The 20,942-nt window shown below is 46.4% G+C and overlaps 3 protein-coding genes across 3 annotated transcripts; 2 read left to right on the plus strand and 1 right to left on the minus strand.

Annotated features, from left to right (window-relative positions):
- Window positions 1-3,135: 3,135 nt before the first annotated feature.
- LOC133900021 (disease resistance RPP13-like protein 4) lies at window positions 3,136-5,224 on the minus strand. The gene has a single exon (XM_062341090.1). The coding sequence runs from the start codon at window positions 5,122-5,124 to the stop codon at window positions 3,232-3,234; it is 1,893 nt and encodes a 630-aa protein (XP_062197074.1). The 5' UTR covers window positions 5,125-5,224; the 3' UTR covers window positions 3,136-3,231.
- A 1,333-nt stretch (window positions 5,225-6,557) lies between these two features.
- LOC133900014 (putative disease resistance protein RGA3) lies at window positions 6,558-12,796 on the plus strand. Its single transcript, XM_062341080.1, has 3 exons — window positions 6,558-6,869; window positions 8,360-11,644; window positions 11,947-12,796. The coding sequence occupies exons 2-3, from the start codon at window positions 8,404-8,406 to the stop codon at window positions 12,024-12,026; spliced, it is 3,321 nt and encodes a 1,106-aa protein (XP_062197064.1). The 5' UTR covers window positions 6,558-6,869; window positions 8,360-8,403; the 3' UTR covers window positions 12,027-12,796.
- A 724-nt stretch (window positions 12,797-13,520) lies between these two features.
- Window positions 13,521-20,043, plus strand: LOC133900016 (uncharacterized). Its single transcript, XM_062341085.1, has 8 exons — window positions 13,521-14,014; window positions 15,879-16,598; window positions 16,795-16,890; window positions 16,967-17,050; window positions 18,351-18,585; window positions 18,669-18,829; window positions 19,064-19,345; window positions 19,472-20,043. The coding sequence occupies exons 1-8, from the start codon at window positions 13,592-13,594 to the stop codon at window positions 19,529-19,531; spliced, it is 2,061 nt and encodes a 686-aa protein (XP_062197069.1). The 5' UTR covers window positions 13,521-13,591; the 3' UTR covers window positions 19,532-20,043.
- The last annotated feature ends 899 nt before the right edge of the window (window positions 20,044-20,942 follow it).

Raw genomic sequence — 20,942 nt, forward strand, 5'->3', positions numbered from 1 at the left:
TGTCATCTCGTAGGGTCTTGAGCACTTTCCTCAGGTGTTGTTCATGCTCTTCTTCGGTCTTGGAGAAAATGAGAATGTCATCAATGAACACCACCACGAAATCCTCAAATTGATGTAGCATGTTGTTCATTGTCTCCATGAAATAAGCAGGTGCATTAGTGAGTCCGAAGGACATAACTCTAAACTCATAATGCCCATACATCGTGGCAAATGCCATTTTCTCAATATCCTCTTCCTGTACTGGAATCTGATTGTACCCTGATTGTAAATCAATCTTGAAAAACACCTTGGCTCCCTTCAGCCGGTCAAACAACTCATCAATGCGGGGTAGAGGATACTTATTCTTGATCGTTACCGCGTTCAAGCCACGGTAGTCCACACACATACGCCAGGTTCCATCCTTCTTCTTGGTAAACAGAATAGGAGCTCGCAAAGGCGACACACTCCACCAAATTAGCTTCTTAGCCAACAGATCATCCAGATGTTTCCTCAACTCTTCCTGGAAAGGACGAGCCAACCAGTAGGGTGCTATTGAAACAGGGCGAGTGCCAGGTATAAGATCAATACAGAACATCACTTCGCGCTTGGGCGGCATTCCTGGTAACTCAGCAGGAAAGACATCAGGATAATCTCGAACCACAGGAATTTCTTCAGTTTCTAAGGGTAAATCTAGCTTCTCAGTTAAAGCCCAAAGAAATCTGGACTTCACAGAACGCTGACATGGAAATAGGATTGACAATACAGATAAGAAATCCGAGGGTGTGCCTGCTTAAAAGATTATAGTCTCGCCTGAAGGTGCTTCTAAGGTAACAATCTTCCAGAAACAAGATATTACGGCCCGGTACCATTGCAACCAGTCCATGCCAAGGATGACATCGAACACGGGTAAGGGAATTACCATCAGGTTGACTACAAAGTCATCACCTTCTATGGATACCACACAACCTGGACATACCACCGAGCTAAATACCAGACCTCCCGGAGAACTCACTTTAATAGACTAAGATATTTCTCGATTGGATATACTAGCCCTTCTAATGAAGTCGGTGGAAATGAATGAAAAGGTAGCCCCGGAATCGAACAAAACCAAGGCATCGTGTGAATCAACAGGAATGATACCTAAGACCACGTCTGGGTGACCAAGAGAAGAGGTGGTAGGCATGATGTAGATTCCGGCGGGAGTCGAAGAAGTAGCACCTTCCCCGACCTGCTATGGTGGTGGAGCAGTAGGGGGTGCAGGCAACTGGAGCGGGACAAGTGGTGCAGGAAGCTGGGGCATAGGCCAGTAGTATGCTGGAAGTAGAGGCAGGTGTTGCAGAGGGAACTGTGGATCTGGTGCTGGGGAAGCGACCATCATATGAGCTGACCCTCGGGCATTAGAAGTGCGGTCTAAGCCTTGGGGAGAACTGGCAATAGAAGATCCCATCAAGGAAGAACTAGACTGTTGCCACTTGATGAGGGGATTTGGGTCCATCTTGCAAAACACTTCCATGTGTCCCTCCTTGCCACACTTACGACATGCTCCGGGAAAACCACATTCTGAGGAATGATGAGGTTTTCCACACTTGAAGCAAATCAGACCCTATCCTGGAACCGGACGCACAAACAAGGTTCCTGAAGGGCGTTGGATCGAGAAAGATTGGGTTCCCGATTGCTTGGGCTTGAAAGATTGAGACTGCTGGGATTGTTGATTTGACCTAAACTTCTTGGAAGGATATCACTGGGAAGACTCTCCTCCCTCCTGGGGACCCCTCTTGTAATCGCCTCCTGGGGTACTTGCACTCCCAGTACGTTTCTGCTGCTCTGCGGTAAGCTGCATTTCCAACTCCATTCCTCTAGCCTCTTCAACAGCAGTAAGATAAGTACTGGACGGATTCCTCCCCATCACCTCTCAATAGCGTACTTTAAGTCCTCTAAAGAACTTCCTTGCCTTTTCACGCTCATCACATGCCACGCTGGGCACGAAACAAACGATATTGCTGAATTCTCGCTCATATTCATCCACTGTCTTGCTCCCTTGCTGAATATGGTTCATCGCGTCATTCATCCTATCTCTGAATGAGAAGGAATAGTACCTGGCCATAAATTGTTGTAGAAATACCTCCCAGGTGATGTTACCCTGAGCAGGCGTCCATGCCACAATTACTCCATCCCACCAAATGTCTGCCTGACAAAACAACTGGTGTGGAATGAGCTTAGCCTTCTCCTCAGGCGTCATCCGACACCCATTCATGACCTTCTCTATCTTGCGCAACCAACTGGTAGCATCCGTTGGCGTTCCCGACCCATCAAAGGCATCCAATCGCATAGAGATCCATCTTGGGTACGTCATCCTCTAAACTGCGGGGACCACTTGGACAGCATCAGCAGCTCCAGCTCCAGCCACGGAGTGATCCGCAAGAACCCGTCTTTCTTGATTTCCTTCCCTCATCTGTTCTGGTGCCCCAACTTGGCCAGTCCAACTGCCAGTGCAACCCCAACCACGACCAGCAATGCGGCCACCATGGGCACCTCCACGGGCACCTCCACGAGCACCTCCACGACCTCTCATTCTCGGAGGCATAGCTCTAAGTAACCTAATGTTAATAAGGGCACGATCAACATAAAGTTATCGTATCCAAAGGGAACACATAAGAAAAACATAATTCCGAACGGAAACGTAAATGCAATGCATGCCCATACAACCCATTCTATTGTGCACAATGTGTCAGTTTTTAATTGGTTCAGCCTGTATCAAGTTTTAATAACAATTAGCCTAAGTTAACCATTAACTACTTACCAAGGATCTACTATCAGCTCTGATACTAACTTCATCCCAACAAAGTGGTGATCTGCATTTCCGTCAATAAAGAGCTTCAAAAGGTGCGGCACGAATGCTTGCATGATAACTGTTCTTGTAAGCAAACTTCACTAGTGGCAAGTGATCACACTTAAATAACTTTATAGTTGTATTCGTAACCCTTTAACATCGTACTTGGTTATTTTGGTCAGTTTGTAGCTCGTGACTGCTTTTGGTGTAATGTAACGAGTTCATGAGTTGTTACGGTACTAGTTTTAGACTGTTATGTTTACTTCCCGTTTATATATTTTCTGTCTGTGATAAATACAGTTTGCTTGTCCTGAAAAACATTGAATACAGAGGGAAACTCTGTCAAAAATTCTTATAATTTTCAAATTAGTTAGGTCTAGATGAGAGTCGATAGCGATGTGGGTTTGTTGAAACCCGGGGCGTTACAAATCTCCTACAACATTACCCGGGACAAAATTTGGGCATTCATGGATTTCGGTATTTTCCGGTTTGAGCTTCCTGAACAGACGCCGAAGCCTACCATGGTCACACTGAAGATCACTGAGAAATCTCAGGCGCAGCACCTCTGCCTCCCAGCCCTCTTCGTATCCGAGCGTCGTCAGCCTCCCACCCCTGATGTAGAGCTTCTTGACTCCCGTCGGTCGAACCCACTGCGCAAAGTCGGCGAGCGGGAAGCAATGGAGGTCTAGCTTCTTCAGGTTGGGAGGAAGGGCATACTTCATCGTCGCCACCGAATGACGAGGTGATGCTTTTGTGTTCCCGTTCTTCACAGAAGCCAGCACACCCCAGCTGATTTTCAAGGACTCGAGCGCCTTGAGCTCGGCCAATTTCAGGAACTCATCCTCCGTAGGCACGGCCATTTTGCCGACGACGATGCCGAGCTTCCTGAGCTTCTCCAGCTTTGTGAGTTCATTCAGATGGCAGAGATCTCTGCTGTTGGAGTTGGCAACCACAAACCCCTTGAGAATCTCGAGCCGTGTGAGCTGGCCGAGCCCTCTCGGCATGCTGACGAGCAGGTGGCACTCAGACAAGTCGAGGTACTCCAGCCGATCGAGCTTGGTGATGCCCTGCCCCAGTTCTTCCAGGTTGTGGCATGCCCGGAGGTCCAGCACCACGAGCTCGCGTAGCTTGCCGATGGAGTCGGGCAAGGACTTGATTCTTGAAATCCCCCGGAAGCTGAGGTACCTGAGGTTCTTGCAGCTCGCCATGTCGCGGAGGCGCTCCACGCCGCTGATCTCGATGTGGCTGTCCATGGGGTTGGCGATCTGCTCGCGGGTGCTGAACTCCCTCCACTGCCCGAGCTGCAGCACGCGCAGGTCCTTCTTCCCAGCGAACCAGCGCTCGCCGAGCTCGACGTACTTCTGGCCAATGTTGTATATGGCTCGCACCGCGGCGCTGAACTCCGGCGGCTGCGCCTTGCCGCCGCGCAGGCATGCGCGGCGAGCGAACGCGACGTCGCCGGCGTTCAGCTCGAGGAACCCTTTGTGCCTAGCGATTCTGACGAGATTTTCGCGTATCAGCGGCCGCACCGTGCACCAGTGGACCGTGTCACAGAGCGCGGTGGGACCTGCGACGACGAGTTTATTCTCGATGAGCTCGTGGAAGCAGCTCTTGCCCTCGTCGGCGGAACGGACGAAGCCTTCGCCGATCCACCAGTGGAGGAGCAGGCGCTTCTTGATGACGGCACCCTCCGGGAAGGCGGCGAGGCAGAGCACGCAGCCGCGCAGGTGCTCCTTGAGGCTGCCCACGTAGGACCTGACGTTTCCCATCTCCGGGCTACGGTGGATCTCGCCCTTCTTCGTGGGCATCACCGTGCCCGCGCCCGGAGCAGACAGCTGTGTGGGAGGTGCAGTGAAAGACTCACCCCCGGCGCCGTCGTCGCACGGGAAGTTGTATACCTCGCGGATGCTGGTCTTTATGGCGCCGATGCCGGCGTCGACGGCGAGGAGCTCCGCGTAGATGCGCTCCGCGTCAGGCGGCTCGTGCTGGAGCGCGTCGTCGAGGTGCTGCTCGACGGGGTCGAAGCTGTAGCGGATGCGCCTCTCGGCGTCGTCGATGCGCCGGAAGACACCCTCCAGCTGCACCATCTCCCGGCGGACCTTCTCCAGCAGCGCCCGGGCTGGGGCTCGGAGTGTAGCGTCTCCTGCAGCAGAGGCAGCGGTGGCAGGAGGCGGAGGGCTTCGTCGGATGGTGGCCGGTGGTGGTGCGGCGGAGTCTAGCAAGGTGCTGATGTTGGTGAGGCGGGCAAGGAGCGGGACGAGGATGTCCTCCTCGACGCCGCGGGATGTGGCGTCTCCCTGAGCTAGGACGGACATGGCGCGCGGCCGGCGTTGGGGAGAGAACAGGCGATGGAGTCCTCCGCTCACAATTCAAAGGGTGTGGGTCCCGCTAAAAATCTCTTCCGGTCCCACAACATTTTCTTAACATTTCTCCCGGGCGGCCCTATTACCATTACCACCGAGGAATTTGCGAGGAACTTTACAATCTCATGGAGCACGGAGTCGACAATGAAATTTCTTCAACATGTCAATGACAATGAAAGTTGAGTTAACAACGGGGCCAATAAAATGTCACCTATCAGTACGGTCTGATCCCGTGTGAATAGAAAACCAACCAAACCGACGAGGTGAGAGAAGATTCCAAGAAACTCTTTGGTCAATACAACAGAGTTCAAGAGCGGGTGAAAATGATTGTTGCCGAGTGTTTCTCGGTTCTCCGTTCGTTTTTTCCTGCCTGGGTCCCATGCGTGGAGTAGTAAATGCTGACTGAACCATTCGAGTCTATTTTCCCAACTTTCCAAAATGGGAATAAGGGCAACGATGATTCCTATCGCTCCCGAGCATGCTCTTAGATTCGCATCGCATCTGCTTAAGAAAACTTCCCTCAAATTTTTAGCAACATATGCTAAGTGACGAAATCATCAAACTTTTACCATGTGTTCTTAGAATCATCTACAATTTTAGGAAAACGACGTGAATTATTTGAACTTATTAAGTACAAAGTTCGAGAACTAAATCAGGTTAAAAGATATACAAAAGCACTGTGCTCCCTCGCCATCTGGAAAAAACTGGTCCATTTGGATGTCATAGCTTTTAAAGTAAAAAAATTTAAAAATCTATAACTAGTTTGACATATGTTAAAAAAATATAACTTCTAGTGTATATTTTAAAAATCTATAACTATTTTGACATATATTATAAGAAATTATAAATTTTTTTACTATGAGCTCACCTATCATCCTTTATGTCATGTAATAGGAGGATTAAACATGTGTCCACCTGTTACTAGAGGATGATATGTACGCTCACGGTGAGAAAATTGTAATTTTTTTAATATATATCAAAATAGTTGTAGGTTTTTAAAATAGTTACTGTAAGTTATATTTTTTTAATATATGTCAAAATAGTTGTAGTTTTTGAAATTTACTTTAACTTTTATAAACCATGATGTCGAAAAACTACAATTTTAAAAAACAGATTCATGTAATACTGAGATTTAGAAAAAAGTTCTTGGTGGAGTTTCCAAAACTTTTAAAAAACACATTTTGTCGATAATATAGTTTTAAAAATTACAAGATTTGTTACGTTCAAATACCTCCAAGCTTTACAAAATCAAAGTATTTTACAAAACTTTAGTATTTTTTTTTTCAAAACTTCAAAAATACGTTGCATCCAAACAGAGCTCAAACTGCATATTTGTCGTTAAAACCTTTTTTTGGGTTTTTAAGTCTTTAAGACCCAAACACGCCTCTGCCGCCCGCCCGTCCGTCGCCTGCGACACTCCTCCGCCCACCAGCAGTCGCAAACACGCAACTCCTCCGCCGTCGACTCGCCTACCCGCCGCTGCGTCTCCTCCGCATCCAGACCGGCCGCAATTGTTGCCGCCGCCTCACCGCAGCTCCTCGCCGCACCGGTTTGCCCGCCCGCAGGCTCCTTCCCCGCCGTGCACGCCCGACCACCGGTGGGTCTTTCCCCGTCAGCCGCTCCTCTCGCCGGGCTCACCCGCCCGTGCGATGGAGCCCTCCGTCAGGCTGGGAGATGGGATTGGATCATTGGATAAGGTAAGGGAGGAGCTGTTTCGTCTATTTACATAATATAAACCTTCATTTTGTTTTTTTTTTTGGTGCACAAAAGCTAACAGCAACTAACATAAATTCAACTCAGTGGCAGACAAATTAGATTGGGATGAGTTTCAATGGCAATTCTGGAAATTTAAAGGATGAAATAATCGTAAATATGTATTTGGATCATACCGACTTGCTTCAATTTTTGCCCAATCCCCCATCAGTTTCGTATAGAACCCAGCAAATATGGCAGATGCTATATCTCAGTGCTGAAAACGGTGATTTTCTCGGTCAACGAGCACAGTCACACTATTTTCATCTAACAACTAGCCTCTTTCTTCTTCCACCTAACGCCAGGAAATTTACTTTTCTCGGTGGCGCATGCCAAAACACCATCGTACCGGATGCTCTCTCCCGTTTTCCACCCGGGCCTACACGCATAGATGCAAACTTTAGTTCCGCTATGAACAGTACCGAGAGATTTAAAAAAGGCAAAAAAAAATCGATTTTTTATATGCTCTATAATTTATAAGCAACCTATTTTAATTGGATTCATCTAAAAATCTTATGTATAATTCAAACTAAAATTCTCCAAAAGACGTTATTTTTTAACATTTAGTATTTTTTAAGGCCTCACAACAATTCCAAAAAATCTGAGAAAATTCACTAATATTTCTCTAACGTGATGTACTAATTTCTAAATTTATCTCTCACCCTAGGTTATAAGATGAAAAATTAAGTTTTTTTGTAATATTCATTTATTAGTACAAGATTTTGTCCTAATAAATGGGCATTCCAAAAGAACTCAATTTTTTACCATATAAATTAGGGTAGGAGATAAATTTAGAAATTAGTACATCACCTTAGACGCTAATTTTTTTACCATATAATTTAGGATAGGAACTCAATTTTCATCCAACAGCTAGCCTCTTTCTTCTTCCTCCTGACGCCAGTTCGCTCCCCTGCCTCCCACTCACTTCCAGCTGTCTCCATTGGCGTTCCCACCCGCTGGATCTGCGCTCGCTATCCCGCCACGCTAACCTCTCCATTTTCGCACTCCTCCGCCCCACGTTAGCCCACCGGCCATCCTCCGCCACCCGTGGCTGGCGGTGCTTCCGCCGCCTCGCAGCCCTACCGCCACCTTCTCCGCCTCGGAGATTCTTCTAATCCCAAAATCTATGAAATCCTCCTAAACCCGAAAACCCCTCTTCCCTAACTTATCACTGAGCACCTGTCGTAGATTTCAGGCAATTGAAATTTAGGAGGTGTGAGCAAATATAGTTCAAGATGATGGTGTCATTCTCTAGGCGAGCGAGGAACATTCAAACATTCCACTTTTTTTTTATCACCATCATGTGCCGGCTAGGAACTCCTCTATAGTATATACCCTTCTCTGTTTTGAAGCAGCCTTTGCTGTTCTTCCTTCTGATCGCGTTTGACAAATTCTCACTTGATTGCATCCCCTCTCTCGTGTATGCGAGCTGTAGCACTCCAGTGGCAACGAGTAGCAATAGCAGGGCGAGGAGGGGGCATGGAAGGGGCCGCTGATCTGCAAAGAGTGCTGGACATGCTGCGCTCGGCGCGCATGGAGAAGCAGTTCTGGCGTCTGCGCGCCTGCATTCTGCTCCCGGAGCTGCGTTCCGCTGTCTCGCTCGTCCACACCGACGCCACCGTCTCCAGGGGGACAAGCCTGAAGCTCATGTTCTGTGTCAAGTCCCTGGCCGCCCCCCTGCGTGAGCTGCTGGAAGAAGTGCTGCGCATGGAGGTAAGAGCCGAGCAATGGCACCAGGTGCCTGCTGCCCTGTACAGGTACCTCGTTTTCCGCTCGGACACCATTCGTGATCTAAGGAAGTTCTTACGCAAGTTCAGATCACTGGCGTCTTACGTGGGGCTGGAATACACTCCTCAGCTTCCTCGGAGGCAGGATAGCTCCTCCTCGTCCGGCAGTGATGGTGCCCGTGCTCGAGACGCCCTCCGAGAGCCAATGGTGGGGAGATCTGAGATGCTGGATAAGATGGTTAGCATGTTGCTCGCCGATAGAACTGGTGACAGAGGGCTATTGGTGATGCCCATTGTAGGGGGGCCTGGTGTTGGAAAGACTCGCCTAGCCAAGGCCATAATGGACGATGACAGGGTCAAGCACAAGTTCCATGTGCGGCTCGTGGTGCCAGTAACTCGGCATTACTGCCTCGAGAGGATCTTGATGCTGATGGTCTCCCCGGAGAGGCGTGCGGATGTTCAATCTTCTCCAGAAGCAATGGCGATCCACATCGACGCCATGCTGAGCGAAGGGGACTATCTGCTTGTTCTGGATGATGTGTGGAGCGACAACAAAGGCAAGTGGCAGGAAATAGGCACTGTGATGAAGGCTCTGCCTTCGAATGGCAGGGTAGTCCTCACCACCCGGACCCCTGATATTGCAGCCAAGCTTGCCACCATTGTGGAAACCGCTGACACCAAGCCCTTCTACCTGCAGCCTCTGGAGCAGGAATTCTCCCCTGCATTCGTGGCTAAATGGATAGCCACATGCCACGGTGACTGGCCCTCTGAGCTCGTTACACAAGCTGGCACGAAGATCGCCAGTAAATGTGGTGGCGTGCCCTTGCTATTGAATTATGCGCGTCGTTTTTTCTGCCAACCTCAGGGCATGCAGTTCTGGCAAGGGTTTCTAGGAAATACTGATAACAGGATTCATCCGGACATGTTCTGGCGAGAGCTGCTGGAGTGCATCGATGATCTTTCCCACGACAAGTTCTGGCAGCGATTTCTGGGGCATTCTCCTGAACATCCTGCTGGTAATCTAGTTTCGGAGAGTGCCTCTGCCAGCTACCAACATCTCCCACCTGACTTACGGGGTTGCTTTTTGTATTGCTCCATGTTCCCTTCAGATTACGACTTTGATGTTGAAGAACTAGCTGATCTTTTGGCAGCGGGAGGCTACATACCACCCATAGTAGCCAAAGCCCAACAGAAAGGGTTTCTCCATCAGCTCCTTGATGAGTGTTTTTACCCGCTGCAACAACATGAATATGGAGACAATCCTACATACAGGATGCACAAGGTACTGCACGTCTTTGCGCAGAACATGGAATGGAAATTCAGTTCGATTTTCAGAGCTGATCAGGCAACTCAGGTTTCTACTGAAACTAGAGCTCGGAGTTCTATTCGACGTGCATCACTAATTGTTCATCCTTTGACTGCATCGTTTCCTAGAAGCTTGTTTGAATGCAAAGACTTAGGAGCGGTGGTGTTACTTCAAGAAAGACCAATGTGCCCACCCGAGCAGATGCAATGTGAGATTCCTCTAAAAAATTTCCAGTCATTTAAGTTTATACATACCTTGAGTTTTAGAGCTACTAAGGTCAGGATGCTTCCTACTAAATTTTTGCTGCCCCACCACATGAAATACCTCAACCTTTCGAACACAAATATTGAGAAAATTCCCAGATCAATTTCTAGATTGCTGTCTCTTCAAACACTCATACTCTCACACTGTGAAAAGCTCCGAAAATTGCATAGGAACACAACCAAGCTCTCCCTGTTACAAAAGTTGGACCTAGAAGGCTGTTTCAATCTTGTTGAGTTGCCTCGAGGCATGAGTAAAATGAGAAGTCTTGAGTATCTAAATGTTACCGAGTGCTCATCGCTCACTCAGCTGCCCCGTGGGATGGGCCAACTGAAAAGTCTACAAATGTTGTTGGGGTACATTGTATCCTACACTGATGGAAGTTCAATGTCAGAGTTGCAATCGTTGGCAAACCTCCATAGGCTAAGTCTGCAAAGCCTTGAAAAGGTTTCAGACCTTTTAGATGTAAGATATGCAAGGTTGCAACATAAGACAAAGCTCGAGTCATTGTCATTGCGGTGGAATATGGATGACTCAAATAATAACACTCCAGCTTATGCAGTACTTGAATCTCTTCAGCCTCATCGACGTCTGAAAGCATTGGAAATTTTTGCATATCAAGGGAAGAAGCTTCCGTTATGGATGACAACCACTGAACCATATCTCATGTCCCTTGTAGAGATCAAGCTGATTAATCTGAGGTCATGTGAAGAAGTATTGCCTCCACTAGGGCTACTGCCATGTCTGAAGATTGCAGAGATAAGTGGAACTGAAACAATATGCAGTATCAATGATAATTTCTGCGGCCATAACGGCGTATTTCCATCACTGGAGAAACTAACTTTCTCGTATATGCATAACCTTGAAGTCTGGGAACAGGGGCACAGGGCGGATATGTTTCCCCGTCTTGCAGAATTGGCAATCATCCAATGCCCCAAATTTAGAGCATTGCATATGGAGCTCCCATCAGTTGAGAAGCTGATACTTTGGATGAGCAACAAGGTGCTGCATGGCCTGAAAGGAGCCCTGCGAGGTGTGGCCAAGAACCTGGAGCATATATCGATTTCTTTTAGTGAAGAGCTGCTAGCTTCTTCAGACTGTGAGGGCCTGAAGGATCTTGGTAAGCTCACCAAGTTGGACATATGTGGGTGCGACGAGCTGACATGTCTCCCTCAGAGTTTGCAGTATCTTTCCTCCATCAGAAGCTTGGCAATTGACAACTGCAGCAAACTGAAGACTTTACCAGATTGGTTGGAGAACCTACCTTCTCTTCAAATCATGCGTTTGTCATGCTGTCCTGTGCTAAGTTACATCCCTGGAAACTTGCAACAACGTCCTGGCTTTATTATATATGTTGAGAACTGCCCTAATTTACCAGAAGAACCTATTCTCAATTTCCCAGCACAATCATCAGGCATGTTGACTCGTGAGTGCATTCTTTCATGAGAGTTATGTTTATTTGAGCTAATTTGATGTCGGTCATAGTTATCTTAGTTGTCTTGAGAAAAAATAGCCGGTGGTATTGTCATCTTTACATCTGAATGTGGTCTATCATATATTTCACCACCAGGAAATGGCATGGAATTTTCCTTTTACAAACTCTCGTTTGCTAAATTTGCAATTTGGGTCATGCAGTTTGTCGTGCTTTTAACTCATTTATGTTGTTGGAAAACATATATTGTCATTTTACTCATTTACTCTACCTGCACCTGCGCCATGCAATTGTAGGAAAGCCTGAAGCTACTCGAGTCGACAAAGGGAAAGAAATCGCCTCTGAAGATTCTGCGTTGTCTGGACGATGCACGTGAAGGCTAACTTGCACCAACCATGAAGAGTGCTCATACTCATACCCCCCTCCCCAGTCGCCACCCCACCCATCCAAAGAGAAAAATGCCTGACTTCTGAAGACAACAGGAGAAAAACGGAGTTGGGTGTTAGACTTACTTTCTCGGTTTTGCAATAATCTTCTCCAAATTGGCAGAATCCCAGATGGAAATGTTACTGCAGCAGGGATTCGTCAGCAGATCTCCCGATCGGCATCAACGAAGATCGCCTTCGATGGATTACAGGATAATTGTTCTTCTGATGCTCTAGCTATGAAGCACTTGAATTTTGAAAATCGATAATGGTTGTTCCGATGCTCTAGCTATGGTTGTCAAGAACCTGGGCGGTGTTCTCCGTTCCTTTCATTGTAAGCACCTGACCTGATTAACATGGAAGTTCGTACAGATTTCAGTTGCGCTGCTTCAGGTTCCCTCCTCGTTGATCTTGTTCCAGATATGTACCGCTCGACGGAACCGAACCGGCACCGGCGGTCTAGGTAGACCTGCACCGCGTGGTCGCGGATTGCTCCATGCGGCGGCGGCGGCGGCGGTGGCGCAGGTCCGACAGCTCATCTGCCTCTGGGACATCGTCATGGCTCCAGTGGCTGCGCATCCTGCCGCAGATGTGGATTGCCGGGCGGTGGGATGGCGAGCGCCGACGAGGCAGCACGGCGCAGGCGGTGGTTGTTGGGTTCGCGGCGGGGATGCAGCTCAAAAATCTCTTCACCTCGTCTGTTCGAATACAGTTGGATACCAGATATTTACCAGAAAGGCAGAAAGCTCATTTCATAAGAAAGCAGTCAATAATCAGTAACTGCAATTTTACTACTATCCAGGTCTAAGAATCATTCCAGGTCCTCACAAACGCAGAGAGCACGATTACACGAGGCCATCGAGGGTGGGATTTGCAACTACCCACTACTCCACTACTAAAAGTGTCGTTCCAAGATTCAGCTATGCAGTTGTTTTCCAAAGAAGCATAACTGCATAAAAGCACCTCTTCGTAGTCACTAAGAACATGTACATCCGTTATCATTTCTATTCTAGATTCTCACGTCCGGATCCATGCAGTCCCTCCGCCCAAATTGAGATCTTGGTGAGCATCACCGGCCAACCTCCGAATTTGGCGATGGCCCGCAGCCGACGCAACAATCCACGCACACCGGGTGACGTCACGCCGCAATGAACAATAATAGTGTCAACGTGGATACCAACGAGACGAAAACCGCGTCAAAAACCTGGTTAAAGGGTTAAATAAACAGTTTTGTAAAATTTAAGGTCTAAAATACCTATTTTTTTAGTCCAGAGTTTTACGTATGCACTAATCGATAGTTCAGGAGTTATATAAACTTTTTCCTTAATAAATAGAATAACGAATTTCTAATTCCACGTGGCAACATTTCATTGGGCCAATGCCGTGACCCACACCCACCCATCATCTCTCTATCACCATCTCTCTTATAAACACCAGCAGAAAAAATAGCTCAAAAAATACCCCTAAAAAATCAATAATTACACAAACACCTCTCGTCCACCTCCCCCGACCCCAGATGCCGGCCACGGCGAGCGGCGGCGCGCGGCCGGAGGAGGCGACCACACCATCGGCGTCGACGTCCGCGGCGTCATGCATGGGGACGAGGCCGGAGGAGCTGACGGCGAGGCTGGCGGCCGCGGGACCCGCCGCGGGCGCCGGCGGCGTAGAGGGGATGGAGCACGAGCGTGTGCGCGCGCTTCGCGAGATCAAGAACCAGATCATCGGGAACCGGACCAAGAAGCTGCTCTACCTCCGCCTGGGCGCCGTGCCTGCGGTCGTGGCGGCGCTGGCCGAGCCTGGGGCGTCGCCGGCGGCGCTCGTGCAGGCGGCGGCCGCGGCGGGAAGCTTCGCGTGCGGCCTGGACGACGGCGCGCGTGCCGTGCTGGCCGCTGGCGCCGTGGGGCACCTCACGCGGCTCCTCGCCCACCCCGGCGAGAAGGTAGGGTTAGCTCCGTTCACTCACTTGTTGCTTGTGTCTGCGAGAATCTGATTGGCTTCAGGAGATTTTTTTTCCTGTGCATTTCTTGCTCAATTGGGAAAATATCTGTTGCGTCCAGAAGAGTTGACGGAAACCTGCGGCAACAACTGCTTCTTACCTGTTTTCGTGGTGTAGATTTGGGGATATGTTACTAATTATGCTTGGCCATGAGCTTGAAATTGGTACAAACGGTAGCAATTTTATCATATGTGTCTCAATTGGAGATTGGTGAAGGATTTCACCTTTACTTTTGGTATCTTTAATTGGGAATGGTGTGTGTGGCAACTACATCATTCCATTTACTGTGGACGTATTTTGTAGTATAAGGGTTTTGAGCTAGCTAGAATACGGAAATTAATTGCAGTAGGTTGATGGTTGCCTTTTTTTTGGCTAATAAGTTTGATGGTTGCCTTGTGGATTGGTCGAAAAGAGCTTTGTATTAGCAAACCATGATAGTTGGTTTGTGCTGCTTTCAAATAAGGGGAATTATTTGAGCTCAACTGTTAGAGAATCTGTCAGTTCAGTTAAGGTGAGAGCTATTGTGGTGGTTGACATTTCCTTTTCTTTTATATGCCCTTCTCTTTTTTGCCCTCCTCATCTTTTGGTTGAAGTAGTGAAATTATTGTTCATTTGTGCCTGAAATTTCGGGAGTTTGGTAGTGGGTCAATGGTTAGGTGTGGTGGTGAGGGGTATGTGCTGGAAAGTTGTCCTTTTTGTGTTGGATTCATGATTAATTTGTCTAAACTGATCGACTGAATTGCTCTTCCTGCTATGAACTCGAACTAAGAGTTTGCAGTAATGGCTTCTGATGGGTCATGGAAATACTGTAGCCCATGCTTTATGCTTGAACTTAGAACTTTTGTGGGTTCGGAGTGGTAGCACTTTGATCTAATCCACGTGAATTGCAGTTCAAAAAACCCATTTGTATTAGTCGAAATTTCACCACCCCAAACAAATCCAATGAAAACATAACTGATCACATGATCCATAAAATGGTATTGGGATCAATACATGAGGTTGAATGTATTGTGGAGATGTTACTGCACATGCATCAACTGTTTAGTTCGGTGAATGTTGCTGTTTGTTATTCCCATATGAGGCCGAAGGTCTCTATTTGTGGTACAGAGTGTCTATTAAAGAGGGAACAGATCACAGTGAATGTGATAAGAAAAGAAAGGAATGACTACTTTGGTAGCTCTGTATTGTCACATGTCAATGTCTTTCCGCAACCACTGCTTGCTGTCTGGCGTTCGTAACACTGGGACTCATTAGTCATTATAGCATGCCAGCTTATCTTATATTATGATTTGGCTGTTGGTGTTGTTCTTCTTTTTCTAGTCTACTAAACGACAAGGTAGTTTTCTGATATTTACAATTTGAAAATGGTTGTTCTGCATATTCGGGACATAAATATTGGCTCATGTACTGCTAATGCCTGTACTTGTGTCACTTTTTGACAAACCAGCTTTGTTTCCACCTTAACTTTCTCTTTCAGAAATACAAATGGTTTATTACCTCAGCAAACTTGCCCTTAAGCGTAGTCCCCAGTATGTCCCATTACTTCACCTTTATCTCTCTGACATTTTACTTATTTATAGTCGCTAAAATTTGACAATCATTTAATCGTGTTATTGTAAGTTTTATCAAATATAAAATTAAAAAAGGAGTCGGATACAACCAACCTTTGCTGAACCCAGTTTATGCATGTGATGCTTATGTGCCAGGTCTGATTAGTGTTATACTGTTATGCAGATTGTTTCATATGATATGGTTGTTATCATTAACTCCGTATACATGATAGCTGAGGTTGTCATCTTGATTACAGGTTGTGGATGCAAGTGCACGTGCTCTCAGAATGATATATCAATCAAAACTAGCTTTGAAGTTTGATGTCAATAATGAGAAAAATATGGATTTTCTTTGTTCCCTTTTGAACAGCGAGAACGAGAATGTCACAGAGCTGGCTGCTACTATTATATCTCACTCTTGTGAAAGTAATGTAGAACAATTGGCACTATGCAGTGCTGGAGTTCCGCGGAGACTTGTTAGCCTTTTTGGAGGTTCTATGAATCTACGGGATGCTTGTTTAGATTCTATGACTGCAATTATTAGAAACAACAAGGAAGTTGCTTCAATATTTGCATCAATGGACCATGGGAAAGCTTTTCATTCAATAGTTGGGTTAATACATGACCGGAGTCCACGCACAAGACTACTTGCTTGTCTGTGCTTGATTGCACTTGGGCATGCTTCTCCCTGTCATTTTCAGGACAGACAAATTAAGACTAAGTTGATTCTGGTCTTACTTGAGCTCATGGAAGAACCTGGTCATGTAGGAGATGAGGCTCCCTTGGCATTAACCACCCTGATAAAAGACAGCTTCGAACTGCAGAAACAAGCCCTTACAACGAATGCAGTTGAGAAGCTCAGCAACCATCTGCTAGCAAATTCATTGGAGACAAGGCGGGCGGTGACCATATTGCTTACTTTATCTGAACTTTGCTCAAAACTGGAAGAGTCAAGATCTCAGCTTATGTCGGTTCAGGTGTGTGAAGTTTCGGAGTTGTTATTTCTAATTCTGTACTCTGTAGAGTCCTTCCATTGTTAGTTTTAATTTTGGAAAGCCTGATAAGTCAATCAAGTGACTCCATGTCGTCTCCCTACATTTACTTGAAAGAAGTTGATGGATATGGTTGTCCATTGACAAATAATTTATGACTAATCACATAATCGCTTGATAGGTAACAACCTTAATTCTTGATGCATTGAAGCATGATTGTGCCGATATCCGCATTGCAGCATGTTCGTGTCTGAAGAATATCTCCAGGTCACCAAAGGTAAGGTGCATACATATTTCCACCTTGACCTTTTGTGTTCATCACAAATTATCCAATTTATGTATTTATTCTCCAGGTACTTAGTGGAGGCCAACTATCTTGTGATACAGTTATTGCCCCCTTGGTCCAGCTTTTATATGACTCATCTACTTCAGTCCAGGTAATGTGAATACCGCAATCTTCAATCGCATTTTTTCTGAGTTGTAGTTTTGTGGAAGGTGCAATGCAGTTGCTCAGCTTCACTTCCAAGTGCCTTTCTTTTTCCAGAAGGCTGGTCAAGTTATGAATATGTGGGTTTTCTAAAGCAAAAATAGATTTTTAATACATAACGTGGTAACTTATCTATTTGCACACAAATCTTGCGGCATAGCATGGTAGCTGCAGTTTTACTATTTTCTTGCACCCAGTTTTCCATAAAGTGCCCTGCAGAACTGATAGTTTTGTTGTAAAAATATAAAACTGCATACCAAAGTACAGTTGCACAACAACGATCAGAAAGCTAGCAGTTAAACTCCCTCTTTTGGTAATTTGTACTGTGTCTAGCATTTCATTACTCGCTTTGTTGTCGGAGCAACCTTTCTTTTCACTTAAGCAATACTATACTCGGTGTCAATTAGTCAACTAGCTAGTGAAACGTCAGCACTTTATGTCATTGAGCCATTATAACTTAATGGAAAACTGCATATCATGTGTACTTGCACCAGAATGATTTGGAAGCTAGCATGTAGACTTCCTCTTTTGGTAATTTGTACGGTTGTACCCTGGGTTCCATCTTTATGATTGGACCAATCTTTTTTTTGTCACTGAAGAGTACTAAATTTGGTGTCAATTAGGCAATGAGCTGTATCGTGGAATATCAGTGCCTCAGGCCTTTAAGCCATTAGACAGGACAGAAAATTGCTTATCAATGCAAAGTTGCACAAGAACGATTTAAAAGCTAGCAGCAAAACTTCTTTTGGTAATCTGTGTTAGGAATATAGAGTCATAATCCCTTACGTATAGGTTACTAAAGTCCTTATCCTGTACTCCTCATGTACTCTCTATATATTGTCCCAAAGGACTACTATTGAATATAAGTTGCTATTGCTAACATGGTATTAGAGCTAAGATTTTTTTTACGCTGCAACTCGTACTGATCTAGCCATCTGCTGCCGGCAGCTTACTCTCTCTTGTCAGACGGCTCTCTCTCTCTGTCTCTCTCTCTCTCTCTCTCTCTCTCTCTCTCTCTGTCTCTCTCTCTCTCCTAACATATGTACACTGTACCATTTCCTGGCTTTATTGCTGGAGCAACCTTTTTGATAATGAAGTTCAGTATCAGTTTTAGTTTTTAAGTTTTCCTGGCTTAACATATGTAGGCAATTAGCTGTATTGTGAAACATGTGCATTTTAGTTTTTAAGCCATTAGGACTTGATAGAAGTGTGGAATATATGCCTTATCTGTTCAATTACTTTTCTCACAGGTTGCTGCCCTTGGTGCCATTTGCAATATTGCTGTTAATTTAACACCCAGGAAATCGGTTCTTCTTCATTCTGGGGTAGTCTCACAACTTGTTCATTTATCGAAGTCTATGGATCCACAATTGAGGCTAAAATCTGTATGGACTCTCAGGAATATTATGTTCCTTCTCAGTCCAAAGGATAAAGACTTCATTATGAAGGAGTTAACCTTATCTACTCTTTCAAGCCTCATATGTGGTAAGTCTACTGCCCAAATATGATATAAGGCCACTAGGGAGCTGCCATACTAGTTTCACTGCTAACTGCAAAATTCTATGCAGATTCTGAACATTTTGTTCAGGAACAGACTTTGGCACTTGTGCATAATCTTGTTGATGGATATGTGGACTCTGCCAATTATGTCATTGGTGAAGATGGAATGGTTATAAATGCTATTTCAAGACAACTGAATAATGCATCTGCTCTGGGAGTGTGCATTCAGGTCGGTCTTCTTTAAACTATTGTCTATTTAGTTACTTCCTTTATCTAGATTTGCTGTATAACTATATTTCATGTCACATGTATTTTTTAAACATTGGAGGGGCAGGAAAAAAGAGAAACATTTTTTCTGATTAGCAGCATAGTTTTTTGTTTTTTTTCTTTGATATTTTGAGACATAGTGTTTGATAAAAGAATTTAAAGAGCACTAGCTGATCTTACTGTTCCCTCTCCTCAGGGTATGTTTGTGCTTGCAAATGTAGCAGCTGGAAACGAATTAAACAAGGAGGCTGTGATGAATGTTCTTGTTCCTCACCGAGCAGATCGCGTAAAAACATCTTTTGTGGTGAACTTTCTGCAGAGCAAGGATAAACAGTTGCGAGTTGCTACCTTGTGGTGTATTCTGAATTTGATTTACCCAAAATGTGAGGCCGCATCTAGTCGGGTTGTCAGACTTCAAAATGCTGGGGTAATTCTGCAAGTAAAAAGTATGATAAATGACCCCTGCCTGGATTGCAAGGTAGTCCCTTCTCTTCTTAGATATTGTGATCTTGTGATGACAAGCATAGCTGGCGTCTATCAAACGTTTCTTGACACATTCTTGAAACTTGTTAAACCTAACGTGCAAGGTCTTGTCCCTATGCAGCTCAGAGTACTAATGGTGCTTGAACACTGCTTGGACAATGCCAATGATTGTTTCATGTGAGAAGCCAGCATTGCATCTTGGCCACTGATGTTTACCGAACCCCGCATATACAGATCAGGCATGAAGAAACTAGCGTGATTCAGATCCCAACATATGCCCTGAACTGTGAAACATGAGCACCAGCAGAAAGGTCTTGCTGATCTCTTCTGGTCGGCTCGAGCTAACTGCTGTCTTTTTGCACCATGAGAACCTGCCAACTGGCATCTGTTGTGCGTATTGTCGATCACCTTGTTGTAACCATGCCGTCTCGAGAACTTGAGCTGCCGTTTCCCGGACTGAAGGGTTTAGGCAGGGAATCCCATTTTTCCAGTGCCTTCCGAAGTCCGGACCGGTGCTTGTGTTGCGATTATGAGTGTATAATCGACGGACTGATGCTGTTGCTGTACAAAAATTGTACTGTATTTCTGCTGCAATAAGGCTGTTTTACATTCAGCTGTGGGGTGTTGTCCATGGATTCCCATGTTCTGAAAAAATTTAAAAAGATGCAAGTGTTTATGTCTGTTTGGATTACAGATCAATGTGTTTGCGCTCATTTAGCTTTTGGTTGCCTGAGAACTCGCAGTGGTTTGACAGGATATGTCTGAGAACTCATGTATATGCCTGACAACATACACAGAACATGAACAGAATCTCAGAGGTAACAGCAAGCAATGGGCACCAAAAGTACGATTCTACGCAGATCGGCAGATGAAACGTTTGCGTTGAGGACTCGGAAACCCTCCCGATTTATGTAGGAGAGTTGTCGCTGAAGTTGAGATCGAGTTGTTATTGAACTCGGTCTCTCAACCTTCGCGGTTCTACATATTGCGAGGGGCCAGGCCGTGTGTGCTCTCCCGTACATTACACGACGGCTGCAACCTGCACCAGTCTCACCAAGACAGGCCATGAAGCAGGAGATCAACTGCGTGATGGCGACGGCGGCGGCGCCGGAGGAGAAGCGGGAGAGGAGGACGAAGCTGGTGAGGGTGAAGCAGGTGTTCATCGACTGCCTCCTGAAGTAGCGCGAGAAGCGCCCTCGTCGGGCCTTCCCATCAGGGACTGGGCCGAGGAAGGAGAGCGAGTCCGCAGGCTCTAGGCCCAGGCCACTGCTGTCATCAAGGGTAGGGAGGACAAGGACGATGAGATCCTCCACCAGTACCACACCAAGGGGTACGCCATGGAGGAGGTCGAGATCACGAGCGACAACAACGACGACAAAGATGATAACAGCTCCAGTGGCGACGAGGAGGTGGAGGACGCGACGGCCGGCGCCGTGGCGGGGTGCATCGGAGTTTGTAAGCTGTAGGCAATGAAGCATCCGAGCGTTAGCTCGGTTGGCACGGACGGCGTAAGTACGGAGCGTGCGTCCGAGCCAGCCACGGTATGCGTCGGGTTTTTCCCGATTTATACTGGCACGCATGGAGCGTACCGC

Source organism: Phragmites australis, chromosome 19, assembly GCF_958298935.1.
Source record: "Phragmites australis chromosome 19, lpPhrAust1.1, whole genome shotgun sequence".
NCBI lineage: Eukaryota > Viridiplantae > Streptophyta > Magnoliopsida > Poales > Poaceae > Phragmites > Phragmites australis.